Source organism: Protopterus annectens, chromosome 5.part0 (assembly GCF_019279795.1).
Source record: "Protopterus annectens isolate FY-2018-M chromosome 5.part0, PAN1.0, whole genome shotgun sequence".
Taxonomy (NCBI): Eukaryota; Metazoa; Chordata; order Ceratodontiformes; family Protopteridae; genus Protopterus; species Protopterus annectens.
Genome location: NC_056735.1, coordinates 444,030,868 through 444,056,106, shown reverse-complemented (window position 1 = coordinate 444,056,106; position 25,239 = coordinate 444,030,868). Strand labels below are relative to the sequence as shown.

General features: G+C 38.1%; 1 protein-coding gene across 1 annotated transcript in view; it reads right to left on the bottom strand.

Moving 5' to 3' along the window:
* The window catches only part of IL1RAPL1 (interleukin 1 receptor accessory protein like 1), a 4,037,132-nt gene that overhangs the window by 1,921,747 nt on the left and 2,090,146 nt on the right, over positions 1 to 25,239 (bottom strand). The window contains exon 4 of the mRNA XM_044072379.1: positions 13,163 to 13,349. Within this exon, the coding sequence (XP_043928314.1) occupies positions 13,163 to 13,349 (187 nt within the window). The remainder of the gene's footprint in view (positions 1 to 13,162; positions 13,350 to 25,239) is intronic.

Sequence of the window (25,239 nt, the reverse complement as noted above, 5' to 3'; positions counted from 1 at the left end):
CATTGTAATGTTAATCAGGGCAGTGTACCTACTCACCCTGCCCAACAAGGAGGGTCCATACCTCTGCTTGCTTACTTTACTTATGAAGCAGCATCCCAACTCACTTCATACACCATCCATTGAATTTACCTTCCACCAAATAGGCACCATCCTTACCTCAGCTTGCTTATCTATTCAGTAAGCTTCCTCCAACTACTCATTTCCTTTCCCCAGATCCTTGAAATGAACATCCAGACATCAGAGGGGGAACAGAAGAGGGCAAACCTATCCCTCTTCTCCGCCAACCAGTCTGACCAGGCTGTTCCCCCTCCCTTCTACCCAAAATTGTTCAATCCACTTCCCATAAATGGAAGGGTCAAGCCAAACATCATTTGGTGTATCCATCATCTATAAAGCACCTTAGAATCCCGTCATAAACCCCTTTGCCATGCCATCACTGAAACACACCCTAATGAAACTAAATAAAGTAGGATTATCATGACCCTGTTGTAACACTGGAACATCCACACCAAGAGAACACATACCCTTTTAGACCGCTGCCTTCAAAACTGAAATCATGTCTCAACCTGAATGTACTGACAGCCTATAACCACAACAAAACCACAAACTATAACCCCTTGAACTCAAGATGGCACCCAGTCAAACTAGTAGCAAGTCTCACACCCAATACCCTGTTAACCGTAGCATATCACCTAGCCCACCCACTACCCAGCTCTATATGTGCAACAACTCCATTACCGTAGGGAACAGTCTATCTCCATCTTTAATGTCCTACATTAGCTGACCAAAAACCAGCACCCCTTGACCTAGTTCCCGAAAACCCACCTATGCTCAGCAACAAAATACTCTACATACCCGGCCATACACCCACCCAATTCACTCATTACCAAACCATTCTTAACCCCTGTTTGGCCCTGGCCTTTCCCCTGGAGAGCTCTTTCCTTATATTACCTATACCACTAGTAGGCAATTAAGACCTGTCCTACCGGAGCCCTATCCTGCAACCAAGCGTCCTTTATACCTCCCAACTCCCCTGTAACAACGCACCCAGTTTTAAAACTATGCCACCAACTGCCTATTGATCATGCTTCTTAAAACTCTACTCACAAAATTGACCCAAATACCAAGTGAAATGATCCTTGTGGTATTCTGTAAAACTCTAACCTGTTATGTAACATTAACAATACCTACTCAAGGGACAAATTTGTCACCCCAAAGACTCCACCCATTAGGAACAAACTCCAGTATCCTATCAAACATCTCATTGGTCCTCACCTAAATCTGGTTCAACCACTGAATGAGTAAATACAACCACCCCAAGGTTCTTAAGAAAGCAAGGGTTGAGCTTCACTGGCTTGCAAGAGCCACAGGGGATTAACCTAATAAGCCCTGTGCCCCAATGAATGTCGTGACTACTCATCCCGTGGGATCCCCCACTCCCCATAACCGTCCCCACCAATTACCCCCTTAGCCCCCCCTACCTACCACTTCCTTACTTGCCCCTATACCAATGCAATAATCAGCTCCCACTTATTGAACACAGAGCTCTAATATGTCTTAATAAGGTGATTACTCAGACCCACTTTGAGCCCCATTCAGGTGGCAAAACATCTGACCTATCAAAAACGTTACCTTTCAGATCCCCTTTCAAGCCACCGCATGATGCCTTCTGCCCTCCAGCAATTTCAGTCAATAACTGTTGCCACCTTGAGCTCCCCATGTGTAGCATCTTTACTTGCCACTGCTTCCATCATCTGCAAACTCATTGTGCAGTGCCACAACTGGTACTCATCACACCACCATCTAGAAAGAAAAGGACAAAAGTAAATCCTCTAAAATGTAAAGAGAAGGGTCTGCCTTATACCCACCTATTCCAAATTATAGCAGCAGTATTACAAAACCCCCATCTGCAAGAAAAGGACATATAAATCATCTAAAATACATAACACACATTCAAACATATCTTCAAAGACAACCTATCCTGCCAGCCCAGGAAGGAATGTACAGAACAGGTTTTGCATTCATAGGAATTAGGTAGAAGCTATGCTTGTGTTGCCCATTGCCTCAATGTGCTATACACTTAATGTAGCTTTCCTGAACCTAGGCCCATGCTATCTTAATGAACCAAAGGGTATTCCAATTCTCAAAAGCTAAATGTATAATCCGACACCTCCTTATCTCCTATCAGATAAGTAGTACAACCACTGTGAACCCTCCCTGCCAATGTCTTAGAGAAAGAAATTGGGACAAGGCCCTAATTAAAACTGTAAAGATTGCCACACATCTCTCATGCTGCCCCATGCAATCACTATTCAGTTTTCCTTATGGGGAAATACAGACTATGCCAAATGCATGCAAGGCACATCTGGTACCTGCTGAGGTACTGTGACTGCCATTTCCGAAGCACAAGGCAAAATAATAAAAGGAGACATACCCTGCTTAATCCTCCGCATACATTTCAATCCCTTACAGCGAGAAATCTGGACAAAGTCGTAAATAAAAGTGGGACAAAGGACCCAGTTAGAGACAATTATAAATATTGCTTCTACCAAGGTATAAAGCTGATACAACAGTTTTTCCTTTGGCATGAAATTTTGAAGGGTACGCAGTCCGAATCTCAGTTGTCTGTAATTATTAAAATATTGCCACTAGCTTCAGTCTGTAATGATTTTCCCCTAATTTGCTGACCTCAATTTTATGAAGACAGACCAAATGAGGCAAAATCTGGGCATTCTGCAAAATCTGCCTATAAATCTACAAAATAACAGATCCTGTAGCAGCCTAAGTTTGTGAAAAAACAGAAAGCCCGAAACTGCAATATCTGACCTACATTTTTTTTTTTTTTTGCATAGGGCTGTGAAAGCCATTGAGGTACCATGACAACAAATCCATAGAAAATCAATGAAACTGGACGATCCACGATGAAACAAAGAAACACTACATAGCTGAGCCCCAGAGAGTCTGCAACAGCTATACCCTTGAGGGTACGCATGCATGGCAGCAGCAACCTCTTTCCTCATGGAACCTTTAGCCAGCGAAATGGCCATCACCGATTCTCCCAGCCGATCACCCACCACAAAAAGTAAGGCTTGTCGTTGATGTAGGTAAAAGTTCTGAAATTCCTAAAGATTAGGACAGACCCTCCCCCCACCAACCAATGTAACTTACCTTACAAGTCATTCTAGAGGTCTTATCCCCTTTCTAGGGTGAGCCGAAGTGCTTCAGGCTTCTACAGTGTTCCTAATCTCTGCAGGCTTGGCCTTCAAGCAACACCCAAGAGAAAGACAAAGAGCAAAAGAACACAAAAAAAGCCAAATAAGTCAAAAGCAGCTTTTTCAGTAACACCCATCTCAAAGGCCAAGAGCAAAAGGAATAGGGCTCTAATGAAATCAGTTAGGCCCAGTCCTCACTGACACTGCAGCTATATCATGGCAATGGAGCATACCTAGGTCCATATGCAAAAGCTCATTACCATTGTCCAAAATATAACAAATTGCTTGCAGAATTTCCCTCTTGAACATTTTCACCTTTCTAAAATAAATAAATTGCAGTCTATAATAGCTTCATGCTGTAAAGCTTATTCAACCAATTCTTTTCAGACTGCATTGTAAAATTAGCTGCTGCTTTAAAATGGATGAAACATGAAGGCAATTAAACTGCTTCTTTGAATATGTGCTGTTGCATAACCGCAGAATGAATAATTGTGCTTAAGCCAGTGTCTTTGCTTTCTACCATAGAAATATCCAATCATGTAAGTAAAAGGCAGCGATGCATACCCATTTCTCAAAAGAACACCCCCAAATGCAATAGCAGCACTGGGAGACCCTTTTTTCTTTTTTTTTTTTCACCTAGATGCATTATAGTGTTCGATGAGTTTATCTGGCCAGACTTTTTTTTTTTTGAGTCATGATGACAAGGGAGCTGCCATTCCAGCTACCAGAGGCTCAGAAAGGCGCAGTGAAATGTATTCACTCCACGTTTGTTCCCTTTCTGTCATGACCACACCCAAAGTACTAAACCTGTCCAACCAGCGAGCGGCCACACTCCTCCCTGAGAGGCAGAGCGAAACAAGACCACTCAAGCCCGAGACCCGAAACCAAAACCGAGCCTCCCATCACCAAAAATGGGGAGGGGACAAAACAACAAATAGGGACTCCTTTGAAATCCCTCTCCAACAAACTTAGAGTGCCACCAATGCACCAGGTCTCATCTCCGCCCTGCCGCACCACCACTAGCATACAGCATCTTTTTTTTTTTTTTTTTTTTTTTTTTACATCTGTTGACCTGGCCAGCCCAACTGAGCCAGTGGCACTCCATGAAAATCTGTACAACCAAGAGGAAACAAAACTTGGATACCTCTGCGTTTCCCAGACACCAGCAGACACGCATGTGCAAAGAGCAACAATGCACCCGCGAAAGAAACACCACAAGCCATCATGTGCGAGTCCATCAAAAACCGCCCTGCCACCAGAAGACACAAGAGACAATCCAGCAATGTCCCCAACAGCCATCCGCCAACCACCCTACAACATTAATTTGCACAAAGACAATTTACCACATTTACAAAACTCAACAACCCTACAACACAGCCAAACTCCCTAAACCCAAATGCCGCTGACGATATGCAGTAAATGCAAACCTCATCCTCGGTTCCCCATACAGAAAGACCACCCCCACAGTACCCAACCACAAATCCTTCAAACTGGACCACCAGAAACACTGAACAATCCAACGAATGAACAGGAAGAAAAAAAAAAAAAACACTAATATATATATATATATATATATATATATATATATATATATATATATATATATGTACATACATACATACATACACACACACACACACACACACACACACACACACACACACACACGCACACACACACAACACTAGCGCAATCCCCAAACCATTCAGCCACCAAGTATCCAAGCACCACGAGTCCTCTTAAACGAACCCAACACCACCAACGAGCGAGCACCAAATCAAAGGTCCCCCAAACCCTTGATCAACAACAGAGCCAAACAAAGTGACTTGCCCCCTCACAACTCTCATGGCTCCTGTCTACCAACCACAAGCAATCCCACAGTAAAATACCCATCGCCTCCAAAGAGCACACGAAGAAGAAAAAAAAAAAACACACATTACCTACATACATTTGACCATACCCTATACCCTAGGTGCTAACCTCCTCATGCCCACCACCAAACCAAGGCCTTACCCGACCAAAGAACACACTGGTCGCCAGGACATGAACATGCAGTATAGCAAGTTCACGCCAAATGTGAATGCTTGACCCAACTACACTAGCCTAAACCTCTTAAGCCCCTCCCTATCATTATCTCATTTCCTCCCAACCATCCCTGCCTCCACTTAACCCTTTTATCACCCCAACCCACTTAACTCCCCTTAATATTAACCTACCCCCCCCCCATGAAGATGTCCCGGGGCAACTTAGTTTGTTGCCAAACTTCATTTAGTTCAAGTTTAGTTACTGGCTCATACATCTCTTAGAGATAGTGAGGGAGGATGGACATGACTAACCTTGAATGAGAGGTCAGTATTAGTAATAAAATGTCATCATCCTTAAAAGAGGCATGATGGATACACATATAACTTAGCAGCATGACTGTGGCATACTGCATTGCTTCAAGATAAGCTTCATTATGGGAACATGGTAGTGGACATAGGCCAAAGGCAAAGTGGCCGCTGCTGTGATACTGGTCACATGTCTTCCAGTCCGTGGATGAGGATATGACCATACTGACAAAATCACCTAATGAGTGGGAGTCAGCCAAAGGAGTCATTTTACAAACTGTGTACATAAAGACTACTGTGCCTGACTCTAACAGATAAGAACAAACAGGTCAGTTAGACAACTAGTAAGCTATATAAATGCAATAAATAGTGCAAACAAACTAATGTCCAGGAGGTGACAGAAGAGGTAAAGAAAAGACAAAGTAACAATGTGCAATACCTGCAAAGATTTGGAGACTTAAGATTTTATGAGAACAATTTCATTATTAACATTTTGAGAAGTGCAAATAGATTAAAGGATTTATGAAAAGCCTTCAATAAAATAGAGCTTCTTGCAGGGTCACATGTTAATACAAAATAGTCATCTGTAAACATTAAGACCTAACTCATCCCTTAAATGACCACAGCCTTGAAGGTCTTTATAGACATTTGATATACCAGCAAAGGATAGAAATTTCTAGAAAATAAAGGGCTAGTGACAGAAATCATCCTTGACATGTCCCTTTCTTAAGTAGAAAGGGGAATATACAACTTGTTAGCAAGAAAATAGGCTCTAGGGGAGTTATATAATACTTCAGTTACAGTCAAATGAATTTAAGGGATATGAGGCATGTTTAAAACTGGTCATAGAATTTCCCAATTAAAATCACCAAATGTTTTCACAAGATATAAAGGAATGGTCATCACTGGGCTTGGATCACTCTGATAGGCTTATACTGAAGTGAGGAAGAAAGAGATGGGACCACAGCTGAAACAATCATGTACAAAGTCAGCTCGAGAAGAACTTCTTAGTTTGCTTATCAGAGATGGGGGTAAAGATGTAACATTCTGCATATAATTTAGTTTCTGTATTAATTAACAAAATGTGCCTATAGTATCTTCTTAACATAGGGAAATATTAAGGAAGAACCATTATGAATGAAATTTTCAAGCAAACCAGTCATCACTGGAACCATTTGATTTCTTAGGCTGTACTACTCAACAGTGATTTTGACAAGTCCACTGGCATTTCACCTGAATGACCTGTTATATGGCTTGGCATTCATCTGGTTTTAAAGGAAGTCAGAAAGAGGGAATAACATTTGCCTAAACAAACGGGGCTTACATTTTAAATAATGTACCCACCATGAAAGTATTTGATTCAGATGGTGTATAGAGAAACTTTACAGTTTTACATAAACATTCTTACAGGCTTTATTAGTAACCCAGAATCTAATGCTGCTACTGCATTCTCTACTCCCAGGATTTTGACAGTGCTTTCTCTCACATCTTCTCATCTTTAGTCTCTAAGCTAATAAATATCTTGGCCTGTTTCCTACTGACAATAATTGTACCTTTTTCTTCTTGCAATATCTTTTAAATTACATACTTGCTCAGTACAGCTAGCTAGTTTTTATCCATTGGTTTTTGTCATTTTGAATTAAGGTACTGCTGAATTTTAGTTCTTTTCATGATCAAGGAGTCTTGGTTAGGCTTATCTTCTAAGATCATGGATACATTTAGACTAGCAGCTCTGTGGTCTAAGAAGGGGCAGGTGATATTTCTACGTTGTTACCTTTTCTCAGTATGGTATATAAAATCAGCTAATAATATATGAGGCTATGTCAGGATGTAGAGAATTCAAGTGAATTACATGGTGTTCTAACACATTCGGGGCCATTGGTGCTTTTTCGTTTTTGTTACTAGACTTGCTTAAGACTAAGTCTTATACAAAAAAAAATCCCACTAGTACAGAGCAGTTGTCTATTATTAATAATACAGAAGCAACAACAACAACACTCCTCCCTGAGAGGCAGAGCGAAACAAGACCACTATTTCTTATGATAATTTAAGTATAGGTGGGTCTGGAGCAGTGGAAAATGTGTTTGTTGCCAATGGCAAATCGTATGTGTTTTATGAATCAGTAGTGATCAGCCAGACCTTGTGGGATGTAAAAAAGTGATTACTCTGCTTAGTGTAGTATGCTGAGCTGTACAACCAAATCACACTCTTGATCCAAACAAGCACCTGACATGTTTTCCTGCTTCTTTTTTTCTCCTGAAATAAAACTGTCATTTTTCTCTTTGGTGACATATTGGTATGTTGCATGCTACTAAATATCTGCAGATGAATTCCACTTTTTTGGCAGCGTCTATCTTCCAGTATTGAATGACTTACATCGAGGCATTGTGCTTATCATTCAGCGTCATATAGATTTTGTGGTATCATGAATGTAATAACCATCTAGAGAAGTAATGTGCCCTTTTTTATTTCATACCATATTCTGACTTCTGACTTCATAAACAGTGAACTAAACTATTAACGGCAACAATAACAATGAACACATTTTTTTATAAGGAACAATAAAAAGAATGAAAAGCAATGAAAACACACTGCACGTGAATCAAACTAGTATTACACCTAATGTGCCATACACAGGTTCTCCAATGTGGGCAGAATGAAAAGCAATGAAAACGCACTGTACATGATACAAACTAGTATTACAACTAATGTGCCATGTACAGGTTCTCCAATGTGGGCAGAATCAAAAGCAATGAAAACGCACTGTACATGATACAAACTAGTATTACACCTAATGTGCCATGCACAGGTTCTCCAATGTGGGCAGAATGAAAAGCAATGAAAACACACTGTACATGATACAAACTAGTATTACAACTAATGTGCCATACACAGGTTCTCCAATGTGGGCAGAATGAAAAGCAATGAAAACGCACTGTACATGATACAAACTAGTATTACACCTAATGTGCCATGCACAGGTTCTCCAATGTGAGCAGAATGAAAAGCAATGAAAACGCACTGTACATGATACAAACTAGTATTACACCTAATGTGCCATGCACAGGTTCTCCAATGTGAGCAGAATGAAAAGCAATGAAAACACACTGTAAATGATACAAACTAGTATTACACCTAATGTGCCATACACAGGTTCTCCAATGTGAGCAGAATGAAAAGCAATGAAAACACACTGTAAATGACACAAACTCGTATTACACCTAATGTGCCATACACAGGTTCTCCAATGTGGACAGAATGAAAAGCAATGAAAACGCACTGTACATGATACAAACTAGTATTACAACTAATGTGCCATACACAGGTTCTCCAATGTGGGCAGAATGAAAAGCAATGAAAACGCACTGTACATGATACAAACTAGTATTACAACTAATGTGCCATACACAAGTTCTCCAATGTGGGCAGAATGAAAAGCAATGAAAACGCAAAGTACATGATACAAACTAGTATTACAACTAATGTGCCATGTACAGGTTCTCCAATGTGGGCAGAATGAAAAGCAATGTAAACGCACTGTACATGATACAAACTAGTATTACACCTAATGTGCCATGCACAGGTTCTCCAATGTGAGCAAAATGAAAAGCAATGAAAACACACTGTACATGATACAAACTAGTATTACACCTAATGTGCCATGCACAGGTTCTCCAATGTGAGCAGAATGAAAAGCAATGAAAATGCACTGTACATGATACAAACTAGTATTACACCTAATGTGCCATGCACAGGTTCTCCAATGTGAGCAGAATGAAAAGCAATGAAAACACACTGTAAATGATACAAACTAGTATTACACCTAATGTGCCATACACAGGTTCTCCAATGTGAGCAGAATGAAAAGCAATGAAAACACACTGTAAATGACACAAACTCGTATTACACCTAATGTGCCATACACAGGTTCTCCAATGTGGACAGAATGAAAAACAATGAAAACACACTGTACATGATACAAACTAGTATTACACCTAATGTGCCATACACAGGTTCTCTAATGTGGGTCAAATGAAAAGCAATGAAAACACACTGTACATGATACAAACTAGTATTACACCTAATGTGCCATACACAGGTTCTCCAATGTGGGCTTCTAGGCTAGAAGGTAGAATCCTATTTACAGATGGCAGTCGTACTGATACCTAATAGTTGAATGGCATTATTCAAATGATATGCTTTTGGTTTTCATTTTACATGGAAAATATTATCAGTTTTAACAGAGTCTGCTATAATCTGTATTTTTTCGTCATCTGCAACTTCTCTTGCCTTTTAATATTATTGATGAGTTCTCTGCTGCTAATTTGGATATTAACTGCTTCTCTTGTTATTTATCTTTCATTTTCTGATCATTGTTGAGTTAGTAATGATTGATGGTGTACCTATATATGTAGTGCTGACCGTGTCTCCATTGACAAGATGTAATAGACCCAGGTATTAAAAAATGCAATACACCTAAACCATTTTCAAAGAATTATTAGCTTTTCAGAATACTCCTAATAAACCAATTCTCTAGGTTATATATAAAATTAATTCAGCATTGCTGTATTTGGCATTGGTGCATTCATTTGCATTATGTATGTCTCTTAAAGACATTTAATGTGTGTGGAGTCTGCATGTCCTCCCCGCGGATGGGTAGCGTTCGAAAGACATGCATGCATAAATGGGCGTGCCTTCGTTGAAGGTTGAGCGTCGAGCTGGCACCTCGGCGATTCGTAAAAAAATCTACTGCCAATCATTAGCGGACCGGAGTTTCGCTGTGGCAAACCCTTACCGGGAAAAAGCTGAAAGACAACAACAACTCACCCCAATTTCCATGTTAGATATTTATGCAAAGCATGTTTCTTCAGTTGAAGAAACTCTTGCATGTCAAACTGTGGATTTAGATGAAATGTTTTTCAAATGTAATGCCTCACAGTAAAAAAAATAAAGCATAATTGCTTCATTCCTGCAAATAAAGTTGAAATAATCAAATTACTCTACAGAGGGTTGCAATGTTAAATTCTTCTTCCCATTGTCAGGAGCTTTAAAATTGAGATATATTCAGCAGTAAGGTAAAATGCATGAAATTCTTCAGTTTATCACTGTATATGTAATGGGACTAATGAAATGTAGTTTTGAGAAAATTCTAAGAATGAAATTTACCCTCTTTACTTTTGAAATGCATGTGCAGGATAAAAAATTTATACGTCATGTATAGATATAACCATAATCAACAACGAACCTTTACCAACATTTTCTGTAATGCTTTTAGTATGGATGGTTTGGAATGGATACTAGATTGAGAAAGAACATAGTTGATTGACAGATGTTTTTCATAGGATCATAGAGTCATAGGAGGTTACTAGGCTATTGGAACTGAGGCGCTTATAAGCCTAGGAAAGAATTTAGCCCATGTTTAGACAAATCAGCACTCAGTTGTCTAAACACAGGCTAAATTCTTGACTAGGCTTATAAGGGCCTCAGGGCCAATAGCCTAGTAACCTCCTATGATATTATGATCCTATGTAAAACATCTGCATTACTAAGGTTTTAAACAAATCCTTCTCAACATACAGCACTATACCAAACTTTTAAGACTCAATTAAATATGAGTTATTTAACCGGATCATTTTTGTGACTTCTCTTATTGATTCGTCATTGCATATTACAGAAATGAGGAGGTACACATAGGTATATACTAGACTGCAGACAAATATTTGTGTTATCCTTAAGTTTGCCCAGATATTTAACAAGAATACTGCCTCTGTAGTTCTGTTCTAGGCAGTAACATTGCTAGGGTGTGTCAGAGGGAGGAAAGAGGGTTGGATCAGGGGGCAGAAATGGGATCTGATTGGTTGAGGAGGGGTGTGGGGGAGGATCATGTATCTCTATAAGGAGTGTACATTTTTTTTTATTTTGCTGTTTACTTGAAGAACAGATGAGGTGCTAGTTCTTTGCAGCATAACAAGGAGCTGCTTCAGCCAGCTCTGCTTCTAATTGCAGAGCAGAATCCCCATATAAAACAGTGGTGGAAGCATGATGCAGAGCTACAGTGTGTGCTGCGATTTCAAGTATGGGATTCCCCAGGCAGATATGATTACATTACTGCAGATCACGTTTTTCCAAGTTTTCTTTATAAAATTGCCTTCTTTGACTTGATAATTATACCAGTATTCACATTGAAATGCATAACATTGAGACAAGAACATTGAAAAGGCAAGTCAGCGAGCACATACAAACCCAAAATGCACAACATTGAAACACACACATCCAATCCATCAAGTTTTCCCATCTATAAGTAAACACTAAACATAAATAGAAACCAGTGCCTTTAAACTACAATGAGATGTAAGTGAATGTCTGTGGTATACATGAACCACGTCTCTACATAAAAAACTTTCAAAGAAACAAGTTAACTGATATTCTACTTACCTTCACAAACATATTTTACATTTTTGCAGGTGGCAAGCCCCCCTGCAACCCACAAGTGGGGGGCTGTGCCCTGAACAACTCTTCACACCTCTTGCAAGCTATATATACCAGCCCCAAGATTGCACTACAGTGGGGAAAAGGGTGAATTTCCCAAACCTCACTGTACCTCGATCTCCATTCAAAAGTTACAAGGTTTAAAAAACATTATCTCAAACATCTGTAGCTGTTTTTTCAATGCTCTTATCTCGATGTTATGTATTTTGATCTTATGTTAATTCGATGTACTGAAGTAGATCTATATATATATATATATTTGGATCTAGGACTATTGAACGCAAGTTCAATAGTCCGAATCCACAATACCCGAACGCACTTTAACGAAAGCGCTTTCACCAAAAAAGCACTTTCATTAAAGTCCATTCAAGAAAAAAAACACTAAATCTTCTTTTATGTATGAGGGCAAGCCCCCCTCCACCCTCATATGGGGTGCTGTGCCCCCCCACACCCCCTCTACTTTGATATTCTCACTCCGAGGTTGCACTACAGTGGGGAAAAGGGAATTCTCCCTTAACCGTACCGTAGTGCGATCGGCACAACCAGCATACATAACTGAAAGTGCTGCTTCAGTGAACAGCAGTTTCGGTTATGTATGTTCATTGATTTCTGCTTCGGCAGAAAGTGCTGTCGGGGATCTGTATGGATCCCATATATATATATATATATATATATATATAGATATATATATATATATATATATATATATATTTATGGATAGACTCACAGATATAGATATCTGTGTGTGTGTGTGTGAATATATGTGTGTGTATATATATATATATATATATATATATATATATATATATATATATACACATACATATACATACATATAATATAATTAGTCACATATTATATCATCCTATTTCCTTCCTAATTCATATAATAGTTTCCAGTCAAACTCACTATTTTATTAACTCTGCCTTAAGTAACTAATTGCAGATTCAGTCAAAAAAATGTGTGTACCTACATATCAACATGAATGACCAGTAACATGAACGTATATTTAATAATGAGATGTCTATTTATAGGTCAAACTATTGTCAAAACACAAAATGCAAGCTGTTTTTTTTTTTTATTACTTAGCCCTTTAATTAAATAATATCACATAAATGGTACATTTCTTACCTTATACCAAACAAGAGTTGGCTCTTCATTTGGCAATATGTAATCATCAATTTCTGGGCAGTGAATTTCTTTGTTTTTACTAAGTTCTGCTTTTTCATAGTATCTCATTTTTGTGTTGTAACAGAGGGCTGTATCATTTTCTGAAACTGTCAGTGGAATGGAGACCTTCATGCAGTATGTTGAATTCCTGTTTCAAAAGAAAATATGCATATGAGATTGAAATACATTTTAATACAGCTTCTGTACTATATACAAGATGCATTACAGTTGTGATTTAGTAAGTGTGCTGTCAAACTGCTAAGGACAGCTTTAAAACTAGTAAAGATAGTAAGAACAGTGTCATATGTTTTAATACAATATTGAGCAATATAACTTTGTTATTAAATAAGAGGAGAGACAATGAAAGAGAGGATTTTAAACCCTGAAATCATCACAAGACAAATTATAATAACCTGCCAATGAATATTCAAAACCTTTCTTGCTCTTAATCAGTCATAAAAAAATTATTTTACCTCTTCGTACAAAATGATAGATAATGACCTCAGATATCTTAGACTTCTCAAATGAAACTTAAATGAATCTTTAGATTAATTAATTGGTCCAGTTGACAAAGTTAATAATAGGTCCTGGACTTAAATATCAATTAAAATGTCCATTGCTACAAATTTTCTGCATGGATTTTTTTGCGGTTAAGATAGGCCCAAACAAATCTATCAATAAAAAGTGATGACTCTGGAGGTAAAGGACAAGGTGTTAAAATTATTAGTATTATTGTATTAAGCATTTAGTATCCTGTTCCCTGACGTCTATAATATCAGTGCCTCTTCTTCAACTAGCATATAGTTAATGAGAGGAAAATGTGTCTGATATAAATTTTTCTATCATTACTTGATCTCCAGAAACAATAATGGAGTTATAGTGCATTATGGTATAATATAAGTATGGTCATTCAGTATCTCCACAACAATAAATGTTTTAAAAATGAGCTTGTGATAAACAGATGTTTAGACCTTTCCAGCTGTTTTGTTACACCTCAGACTAATGGCTGCCCTACCACTAGCCTTCATCTCATACCTAGAACACAGTTCTGTGTGATGAGTGATGTGCTACTCTAGTGGCACCAAGATGTAAACTGTCCCCAAGTTATAAATTCCTGAACAAGTCTTGAATATGTTGATGTCTCCCTACCTACCTGGGGATCTGACTCCCCAATATAACTTGTAATTACTCTATGTATTTGTTCTTTTCTCATAGCTTCCTTCTCCATGTCTCCCTTTCTTAGCTGCATCTCTTACTTTCTCCTCCCACCTAGTGCTGTGCAACCAAACTTGTCTGTACTGATCTTACAGCATGTTCTTTCATCATCTGCCTCTCTTTCCCCTTCCTTTTAGTCTGTCAGTTGGTGCAGAGGATTATGTTGGTGAGCTGTAGTTCCTGTGATACAGAGTTTGGTTTCTTTAACCTTCATTTTACTACTGTGAGAACATGAACAAGTCACTTATCTAGGCAGAGCTTCTGGTTAAATGGGAATTTGAGCTAAGCTTTCCCATTTTCCCCTGGACTGCAAGCCTATTAATTACTGATGAATGTTTTCCTCTCCATCATGTCTGCATTCACCCTGTTGTTTACTACTCTTCAGTCTAGTTATATGCTATCACAGCTGACATCCCAGCACATTAACATCTCTAGCTTCCATGTTTGACTATGAAGCTCACCCATTCTCTCACATAGCCCTTTGTCATCCTTCCCTAAACTCTGAGACAATACAGTTGCTTCATATCCTGAGCTCTTTACTAATCTCGCTCCCAATTGAAAGGCTTGTTCATACTGTACTATTTCCATCATGCTTAATTCATGAAGGACCCCATTTTCAATAAAGATAATATGCTGCAGGAGATTTAACTGTAATTTAACTCCTAAGTTTGAAATGCTACTTTTCCTGTTTCATTCAGAACTAAATGCTCAGCCTCATATATTATCAGAAGACGGAGGGTATTTACACTTTCTTCAGAATAGTTGCTTTGATATTATATTTGACAGTTATTCCTTATATCATAATAACCATTTAGCTGCAATACTTGAAAAAGAAATATATGCCTAAGGTGCATCTCATATGACCTACTACTTATTATTTTCACAGTTTCGGGGCACTGTAACTTGACTCCAACTGTGTCTTCTGATATTGATCTAAATGCGTCATTTCTCTTAAGACCATCAGTAAGAGTTTTTGTTTTCCCCCTAAGGTACTATAACGACTTCAGTCCTCCTTTACATCTTACCCTTGCTACTTTTGAAACCAGATATGAGGCCGGTAGCTACAAAATTCTAAGTAAATACCCCTAGAAAAAGTTTTGCAATGTCAGAATGGAAGAATTAAAGTCTCTGAAAGATCTCAGCAGAGGGAAGTCTTATAGAATAATGAAAGCTGACAGTGGTGTGGGTATTCTTGTGACTGATACTGCCAAGAATAACAGTTAAATTGAAATAATGCTTAACAATGAGCAATTTTACTGCAAAAAGGATTTAAACAATGTTCAGACGGCATGCAACAATATACAAGAGCAGCTCAGAATGATGCATGTATCTGATCTGTTAAATGCAAGACTATTTGGCCTTTTTGAGTATTCCACATCTTAAAATCTCAATATGTTCAGGATACGAAGATACAAGATCTTGCTGTAACCTCCATACAGATCAGTAGTGCCAAGTGGGGAAGCAGTCCTAGATGTGCAAATCAAATCCCTACCTAAGGGAAAGAGGGCATTTATACATGGGGCACTGTACTTTTAGAGTAAAGCATGTGATATCCCTAGCAGTAACAGCACTACTTTGGTCACAGTGCTTGCTTTCACATGGCTACTGCATATAAGCAGCCATAGAAACCTACCTCAAGGATAGAATGACCATGCCTGGTGAAACTGAAGTAATGGGTAATAGGAAGACTACTAGATGTACTCCTTAGGGACAGCTACTTCCTCTTTAATCACAGCTGCTACTGGTAGATCCTTGGGACAGCCATGAGGCCAGTCATGCACCTACCCCCAGCATAGCCAATTTAGCACTTGAAAAGTGGGAGAATGATTTCATTTAGAGTAGTGTCTATCAGGAGTCTATGAGGTATTATCTGCATGCTACTGACAAAATGTTCATGATATGGAAGGGGATGAAAAGTCACTAGGGGAATTTTATAACTATATCAATAACATGACTCGATTCCAACGAATGTTCATGGAAACTTTTGATATAATTGTTTTCTAAATATAATAAAAATACAGTAGTTATGTTTTAGATATTAATTAATTAGTTAAGTGTTTTATAATTGATAGTTAATGTTTGTATAAAATGGCACTGTTTTTTCCTTACTGATGTACTCCTAGAAGGCATTTCTTGCCAAAGTGCTAGAGAAGTGAGACGTTCTTGTTAATAAAGTGCAAGCTGATGAATTTTATATTTTTTTACTGGTCTTTTTGTTGTATTTTCATTTATTTGCTCCTTTAAGTTATGACAAGGTTACGGTTCCTTTCATGTACTGTTGATGAGAGATACCAGACACTGGAAAAATGTAAATGAGTAGAATGTATTGTGCTTTTGCACAGTGCCATTGATTGGAGAAAGTGTTTATGCTGTTCATTGGTTGCTTGACATCCCTTTATCAACCAATGGAGACACAATAATATGCTAACTTTTAAACAATATGATTGGATGGTGACCTTTAGCTTGACCAATAACATTTTAATGAATGATATTATTCATTTAAATTTTTTTGGTGACTGGTTGGAAGATCATTTTTAAGAAATCATAGAGCTTTAGCGTTTTCCATCTTGGAAAAAGGGTTTTTACTTGAAAGTGCACATCTGATATTCCCAGTTTATTACTTTATTGAAGTATGTTTTGCATTTATCACTCTTGTGGTTTTTGTACTTTTTTCTGCAAGTCCAACTACTTACATTTAGTGGCTGGGATCTTTGTTTTTTTTTGGTTTTATATATATATATATATATATATATATATATATATATATATATATTTATATATATATTATATATATATATATATATATATATATATATATATGGATATAGATGTAGATATATATAGATATATAATTATAATAAACCTGTATTATACATGTAAAACAGGCAATGTCGTTTGGAGCTGGATCTCCAGAAGCCTATGGGGAAAATTGTTTCTAAATTTTTACTTTCTAATTGAATTCTGTCCCTTTTTCTCCTGTTTTTATTTTTTTTAAAAAGGTATTTGCTCCTTTAAGTTGTGATAAGGTGGTGGTTCCTTTCAAGTACTGTTGATGAAAGATACCCAACACTGGAAAAATGTAAAAGAGGATAACATTTTGTAAGTACTGGGGGTAATATGCAGACACCAGGTATAGCCCTTTATCTCGGCAGACCTGGTACCTTCCCTGGAATGATAATATTTAAGCTGCTCAATTTTCATTCTGAAATCAGACAAGAATGCTGATCTATCACTGAGTAAAGTCTACTTTAACCCTTAACTTGACCGATTCTTTCTTTGAAGTTTATTTATTTTTATTTTTGCTACGTTTAGCTAAGTTAGTTACAGCTGAGATTCTTATTCCCAATCTTTAACCTACTTTTTATTCTGACTGTAACCATCATAACCCTTCCTTTTTAGAATACAGTCTTGGCCTATCATCATCTCATTTTCAATATTGTTATTTATGGTTCACCCATCTTGCATGGCCTTGAGAGCACTAGATATAAATAATATTTCAGATCATACACTTAGCATATGGTTACTACTTCTGCCTGAATTCTTGTTGTGGTAAATGGCATTACTAACTTTTGGTAAACATGTGTCCATTGTTGTAAAACAAGTCCTTCTATATTCAACAGCTTATAAACAAAGGGATTGTGCCTAGATCTAGGGATGTCATTTCCCCCTTTATTCAGCCCTCATTAAGCCATTCATTTAATATAGTACCCCCATTGTCATGTATCTGTCCAAACATATGCAACAACTGGAATGCCCACAGAGATACTTTACTAAAAGAATACAAGGCGTAATCAATGTTTCCTAGATGGACAGACTCAAAACTTTGTCACTATACTCAGCATCCTACAGACAGCTAAGAGGTGACATGTGTCTGGCATACAAGGCATCCTTTGACCCATTACTGATGAATTTCCTGCACATCAGCAAGTCAAAATCAGAAATGCTCAGTCTAGGAATCTAAACCTTATCTGCAGCATCAGAAAATGGTTTGGAGGCACAAGTATATTTGATAGTCCATATCACTGCTATGGAACAAACTCCCCAGCCATATGAAATAGAGTTTATCCTTGTCCATTTTCAAGTGCAACTTAGATTTATGGATGTGTAAGAGAACATTTACCCCATGACTACCCCATGTAGTACTAATGGAAACATGCATCTCCTAAAAGCTTTATCCCAAGTATAGTCGCCCCATGGGAGTAATATATAATTATCAGCCGTGGCATGGGTAAGGCCAATCTATAACAAAATTAGGTTATTTTGAGCATAAAAGGGGAATTTAGTTAGGCTTCAAATGGCCCACAATGGCAGCTAGCCTAGTATTTACCTATGAACGTATGACCCTACATAAACCAGTAGAACACTGATTCATGCAACTGGTATATGAAAATGGTATTCCTTTTAAAAGACACAGAAGACGTTATTGATGCAATGTAATGTCATTTCAAAGGCACATACAGAACGTGCTCTTGTTTTCCTTCTGTTTGCCATAATTTCCAGAAGTATGCATATATGGTTATATTGCCCAAAACTGTTATTTCATATTTCTAAGCACAATCCCCCTAATTATAACTTCAGTTCTCTTTCAGAAAATTATTATAAAGTCACATCTGATTATGCCTTCTAGGTTCTAAACATGACATTCACTTTTCCTACTGAAAATAGTCTAAACTCATCTCTTATCCTAGAAAACTGTTAGAAAAAATGTACATTCTGCTTTAGTGCGATGAGATAATCTGTGTATCTGCCATTGTAATTTTCAAATCACACCGTGATTCAAAAATGCTTATATAATGAATCTGTTATAATGACAGCTGATCAAATTTTATTGTTTTAGGAAAGGGTAGACTCTCAGTTTCAGAGAATTCCTCCCTACACCAAATCATTGCCAGTTGAGAGATGATTATCTAGCACAAAGGAGACAAATTCTGATCCAGGGGCATGGTAATGGTGCAATAAGAAATACATCATTAGCAGGTCATTGCCATTTCTCTGAAGACGTGACCAATGTGCCATCAGACCAGACCATGCACATTCAGTTTAACTGCCTGTGCAATGACTTACCAAAGACCCCCCTCTGCACAGATATACAGACAGGGACACACAGACACAAACATAAACACGTGTGTGCATGCATACAAACACACACACACACACATGCGCGTGCACCACACGCGCGCACACACACACACACACATAAACATGCACACACACACACACACACACACACACACACACACACACACACACACACACACCCACACACACACACACACATGGACAAACACACGGACAAACACACACACACACACAAACACACACACACAAGTACACGCACGCACACACACAGGTGCACACACACGCACGCACACAAGCACACATGCATGCACACACACACACACAAGTACATGCACACACATGCACACACACGCACAGGCGTACACACGTGCATGCACACGCGCACACACACACACACACATGAAAGCACACACACACACATGCATGCACACACACGCACACAAACACACACACACACACACATGCACACACACATGCACACACACACACACACACACACACACACACACACACACACACACACACACACACACACACACACACACACACACACACACACACACACACACACACACACACACACACATACACACACACATACGCACACACACACACACACACACACACACACACACACACACACACACATTTGACATTACTGTCTATGCTGAGGCCACCCCTGTGAGGATGTCCTCAGCAGTAAAGAGGTTGGTGAGTCAGAAAACCTTAACACAATGCATAAGCCTTCCAAAATAAGATTTTCAAATAGCTGTAAGTCTTTTTGAATACTCCCCAAGATTCTTCCAAAAGGAATATTTGACTATTTTCAGTGTAAAAAATAAATATTCGGTATCTACTAAAATGAAACCCATGTTTTATCTCCTTATCATTTTGGATCTAAAGTATGGACAGCTGCACAAACTTATCTGCATGCATTTGCACAGACATGCAGTATATGTTTCTTCGCTCATGTTTGTTTGTTTGTGCATGTGTATGAGTGTTTGTGTGTGCACATCTGTAATTGCTTTATTGCAGTAGGCTTCCCCTTTTCTCCAGAACCTCTTTTTAAAATTATATTGAGCAACTCGGTATCTTATAAGTGATGCAGTAACTACTGAGCACATTTCTATCCAATAAATTAAGAAATAATTATGTTTTTTTCTACACATACACCTTTGTAGTTATTACATCTGCTTGAACTTCCTATGAACATTTTAAAATCTGAGAATGTATCTGTTAATTCTGCTGTAGATTTAATTACATTCCTTTGCAGTGTCAGCTTCACTCATAACTAAACTGTCACCCTTTTTCATCTCATACATTTTATCTGGTACACATTGCTATTATTTGTGGGTTATTGCTTATTGTTTTTATCCATATAAGCATAAAATATCTAGTTGTTCCAATGCAAAGAAAAATAAACAATAATTTTCAATCAAAATATAACAATTTTTAAACAGACACTCACAAATGGCATATGTACCTGCATGCACAATAGCGTGTGCATGTGTATGTGCACACACCGCTAGCCGATAAATGGACAGAGATATGCACGCATTGACAGATGGCTTCATGAATTTGTATGCTTTCACATAACAATATCTGGTCTTTAATATTTTCTACCACTTGTTATCGATTTACAAGTAAACAGAATTATTCTATTTGTTCGGTAATGAACTATATAAACATTTAAAGATAATACTGTAAATGCATCAGACAGATTAAATCTCTTTAATAACTTGTATAATGTCTTTGTTCATGGAGCAGCCACAGTGGTGCAGTGGTTAGCATTGTTGCCTCACAGCAAGATGTTCATCGTTTCAATCATCGGCTGGTGTGCCTTCTGTGTGTAGTCTGCATGTCCTCCCTGTGGTTGCGTGGGTTTCCTTCGGATGTTCCGGTTTCCTCCCACATCCCAAAGACATGCTGTAGGTGGATTGGACTCTCTAAATTGGCACTAGGCATGAGTGTGTGCATGTGTGTGCCTTCACTGGAAGGATGGGCACCGGTCTGGTAACTTGACACAGTAAAACTATACTGCCAATCATGAGCGGACAGATGATTCACTGTGGTGACCCCTAACTGGGAAAAGCCAAAAGAAGAAGAAGATAATGTCTTTGTTCATCTTTCAGCTTTTCTTTGTAATGCAGTGCATGAAGAGTACCTGAGTTAGTACTGTGGATATAAAATACTTATGATTTGTCCCCTTCAGAATAAAAATAAGTCACATAGCCATGGTGGTGCAGTGGTTAGCGTTACCACCTGAGAGCAAGAGGTTCTCTGGTTTAATCCTCGGCTGGAGTGCCTTCTGTGTGGAGTCTGCATGTCCTCCCTGTGGTTGCGTGGGTTTCCTCCGGGTGCTCCAGTTTCCTCCCACATCCCAAAGACATGCTGTAGGCGGATTGGGCACTCTAAATTGGCCCTAGGAGAGTGTGTGTGTGTGTGTGTGTGTGTGTGTGTGTGTGTGTGTGTGTGTGTGTGTGTGTGTGTGTGTGTGTGTGTGTGTGTGTGTGTGTGTGAGTGTGTGGCTTCCGTGGAAGGTTGGGTGCCGGGCTGGCAACTCGACACTGTAAAACTCCACTGCCAATCATGAGTGGACAGGTGATTCGGTGTGGTGACCCCTAACCGGGAAAAGCCGAAAGAAGAATAAAAATAAGTCACATAAGATAACATCAGTTAAAAGTGACTAAAACCAAGAACCGGAACTGGAGGCAAGGCAAAGAAACTCTTCCAAGTTGTTGAAACGTTTAATCCACAGTAAAACACACAGGAAATACACAATTCAGCGTTTTCGTCACTACTGGACTTCATCAGATACAAACAACAGCTCCTAGTTACCCTTTTATATATTATTTAAAATCAATCAACCAATCTGTTTCAAGCCTTCATAATATACTAATTAATTACTCATTTTATTATTATTCATAAAAGATAATAAACAATAAATAATTCCAAAAAACACGGTTATTTCATATGAGATTCTAAAACCTTTTTTAAAAAATTCTTTACTTATTTAGTTTTTAATATATATTAAATAAATAAATAAATAATTAGAAATGTATTTGTAAAATTACCTTTAAAAATTACATTTAAAAGTGAATGAAAAGGAATAGATGGATAAAAAAAAGTGTATGAAAAACATAAATGAATTTAGATGAAGTCCAGTAGTGACGAAAATGCTGAATTGTGTATTTCCTGTGTGTTTTACTGTGGATTAAACGTTTCAACAACTCGGAAGAGTTTCTTTGCCTTGCCTCCAGTTCCGGTTCTTGATTTTAGTTGGTTTGGTGAATCGCGGTGTTGGCAGACACCGGGTTGGTGTTTTTTTCTTAGGCAGTCATTTTGGCATGGAAATAGAAGGGAAGGAGAGGAACGGAGGTCCGGAAGATGTTGGCCAATCTAAGAGGCTGATCGGACAACTTACCCAGCTGGTAGACCTGCTTACACCGCTGTGTGAGACTTTGATCAGGAAGGAAGCAGAGGGGACCAGTAAGCGGTGTGCACGCGACGAGAAGGAAGCATATGGTAACAAGAGTAAACGCAAAAGGGAACTACCAGGCGCTGAAGGAGCGTTTGAAGAAGGGGATGAACCGAATGGTAGCCGCTTCAATTTGGTAGATGAATCCAATAACAGTCGCTTCAATCCTGCGGACACACCAACTATATTTGTTGACAATGGGGGGATTCCAGGTCAAAGTTTTGACAAACAGCCGTGTCAAAGGCAACGGAGTTGCACAGGTACTGTTAATTCTGAAAAAATACTGGACATGAAAGACTGGTTAAAAATGCAATAATCATTCAGTTCCAGTGTTACTAAAAAGGATGAAAGTAATTCTAATGGTTATAATGATTCTTATAGTAAAAAACTGAGTAATTTATACAAACTTATGCACAACTATAAAAGCACTATGATTGAAAATGGATATCTTAATGAATGTTTAAAGCGCGATATTGTGCCTAAGGGGCTGAGAACATGGAAATATCCCAATAATGTGCAGATAGGGTCAGAATTTCATAAGGACCTTTTACTTGTGTTTAATAAATGTGGATTAGATATTGTTAAACTAATAATTAGGGAAAACAATAGAAACTTAGAAAGCCTTCAAATGCAGATAGAAATTTTAGATAAAAACATCAAAGATGATTTGATTTTTCAAATCAAGGAAGAGAGACAGGAATATTTTAAAATTAAGGAAGAAATAGATGACAAATGTAAACCCTTGGTGAATAGAAAAATGGATAAACTGAGGAGAGATATTCAGGAATACAACAACGAAGTAAGCTACCCTAAACCGACGGGGTATAGATACCGGTATGAGCATTATAAACCATATAGTAATTATATCAACAGAGAGCAACAGCAGCAAACCAAAGACCAACGTGAGCAAAATCAGCATATAACCAGTTGTTAAGGATTTCAAATCACTTCCAACGAACAAAAATCCAAGTAATATTTAAAAGTTTTATTAGAGCAGGTTAGCGCTTTCACCAATAATGGCTTCTTCAGACCTATACAATCCAAGTTAAGCATCAATACTTATATAGCGCTATTGGCGGGAATTCATAAAATCTTAAAGAGATATCACATCTACAAAAATGTCAAATATTAAAAACTCATACAAGAAACACAGATATAAATAGTACATTTAAAAACTCATATATCATAAAAATATATTAAATAGATCAAGTGTATGTATGCCTTAACTGCCTTCACCTACATAGTCTCCTGGTCTTCAGGAAGGGCTTAATAGGTACTATGCCATTAAGACCCGGTGGGACGTCGGATCTCAGTGTTATTATCCAATTCGCTTCTCTGGTCTCCGTGTAATTCTTAATGTCACCCCCTCTAGGTCCTGATTTAATTGTTTCTATAATAGAAAACTTAAAGACATGTCTAGGTCCTCTCTCCATGACATGTCTAGCCAGTGCATTGGTTTTCAAACCTATCCTAATATTATAGGCATGCTCCCGTATCCTGTCCCTGAGCACCCTGTTGGTCTTGCCAACATAAAATGCTTGGCACTCAGAGCAGGAGGCTAGGTAAACTACATTGGATGTAAGGCAATTACCAACAACCCTAAAAGTATATTCTTTAGATGTGATGGGATGAATAAATGTTTTATCCATATTGATGTAATCACAAAAATTACATTTCTTACATTTTTCTGTCCCATATGACTCTATGTCATGTTTACCTATCTCTTCCTTAGGATAACACAATAATTGCTTTAAATTCTTCTTATTTTTATATACAAATCTTGGTGCTTCCCCCACCACTTTCAAAAGTTCATGATCAACAGTTAAAACACCCCAATGTTTCCTAATTGTATCTTTAATTTTCGCTACATCGCTAGTATAAAAGATTGTACAAGCTGCTCCTTCAACTCTACTTTTCCTAACATCATTTACTGTGTGTCCTTTATTTATATCTAATCTATGTGCTGACCCATTGTCAAAATAAGGGGCAGCACTTTGCTCTCTCAACGTCGGCATATCTATAAGACCTCTTCTGATCTCTTTTGCTGAATAGCCTCTGGACATAAACCTATCAGTTAACTCACTCATCTCTTTAATATAACCTAAGTCAGTTGGATTATACCTGGATGTGCGAATTGCTTGTCCTCTCACCACATTGTGATATACGTATCCCGGATGCATACTGGTTCTGTGTAAAAGTGCATTTCTATGGCACTTCTTTCTAAACACTCCGGTATTTATAAGCCCATTATCCAATTTCTCTATGT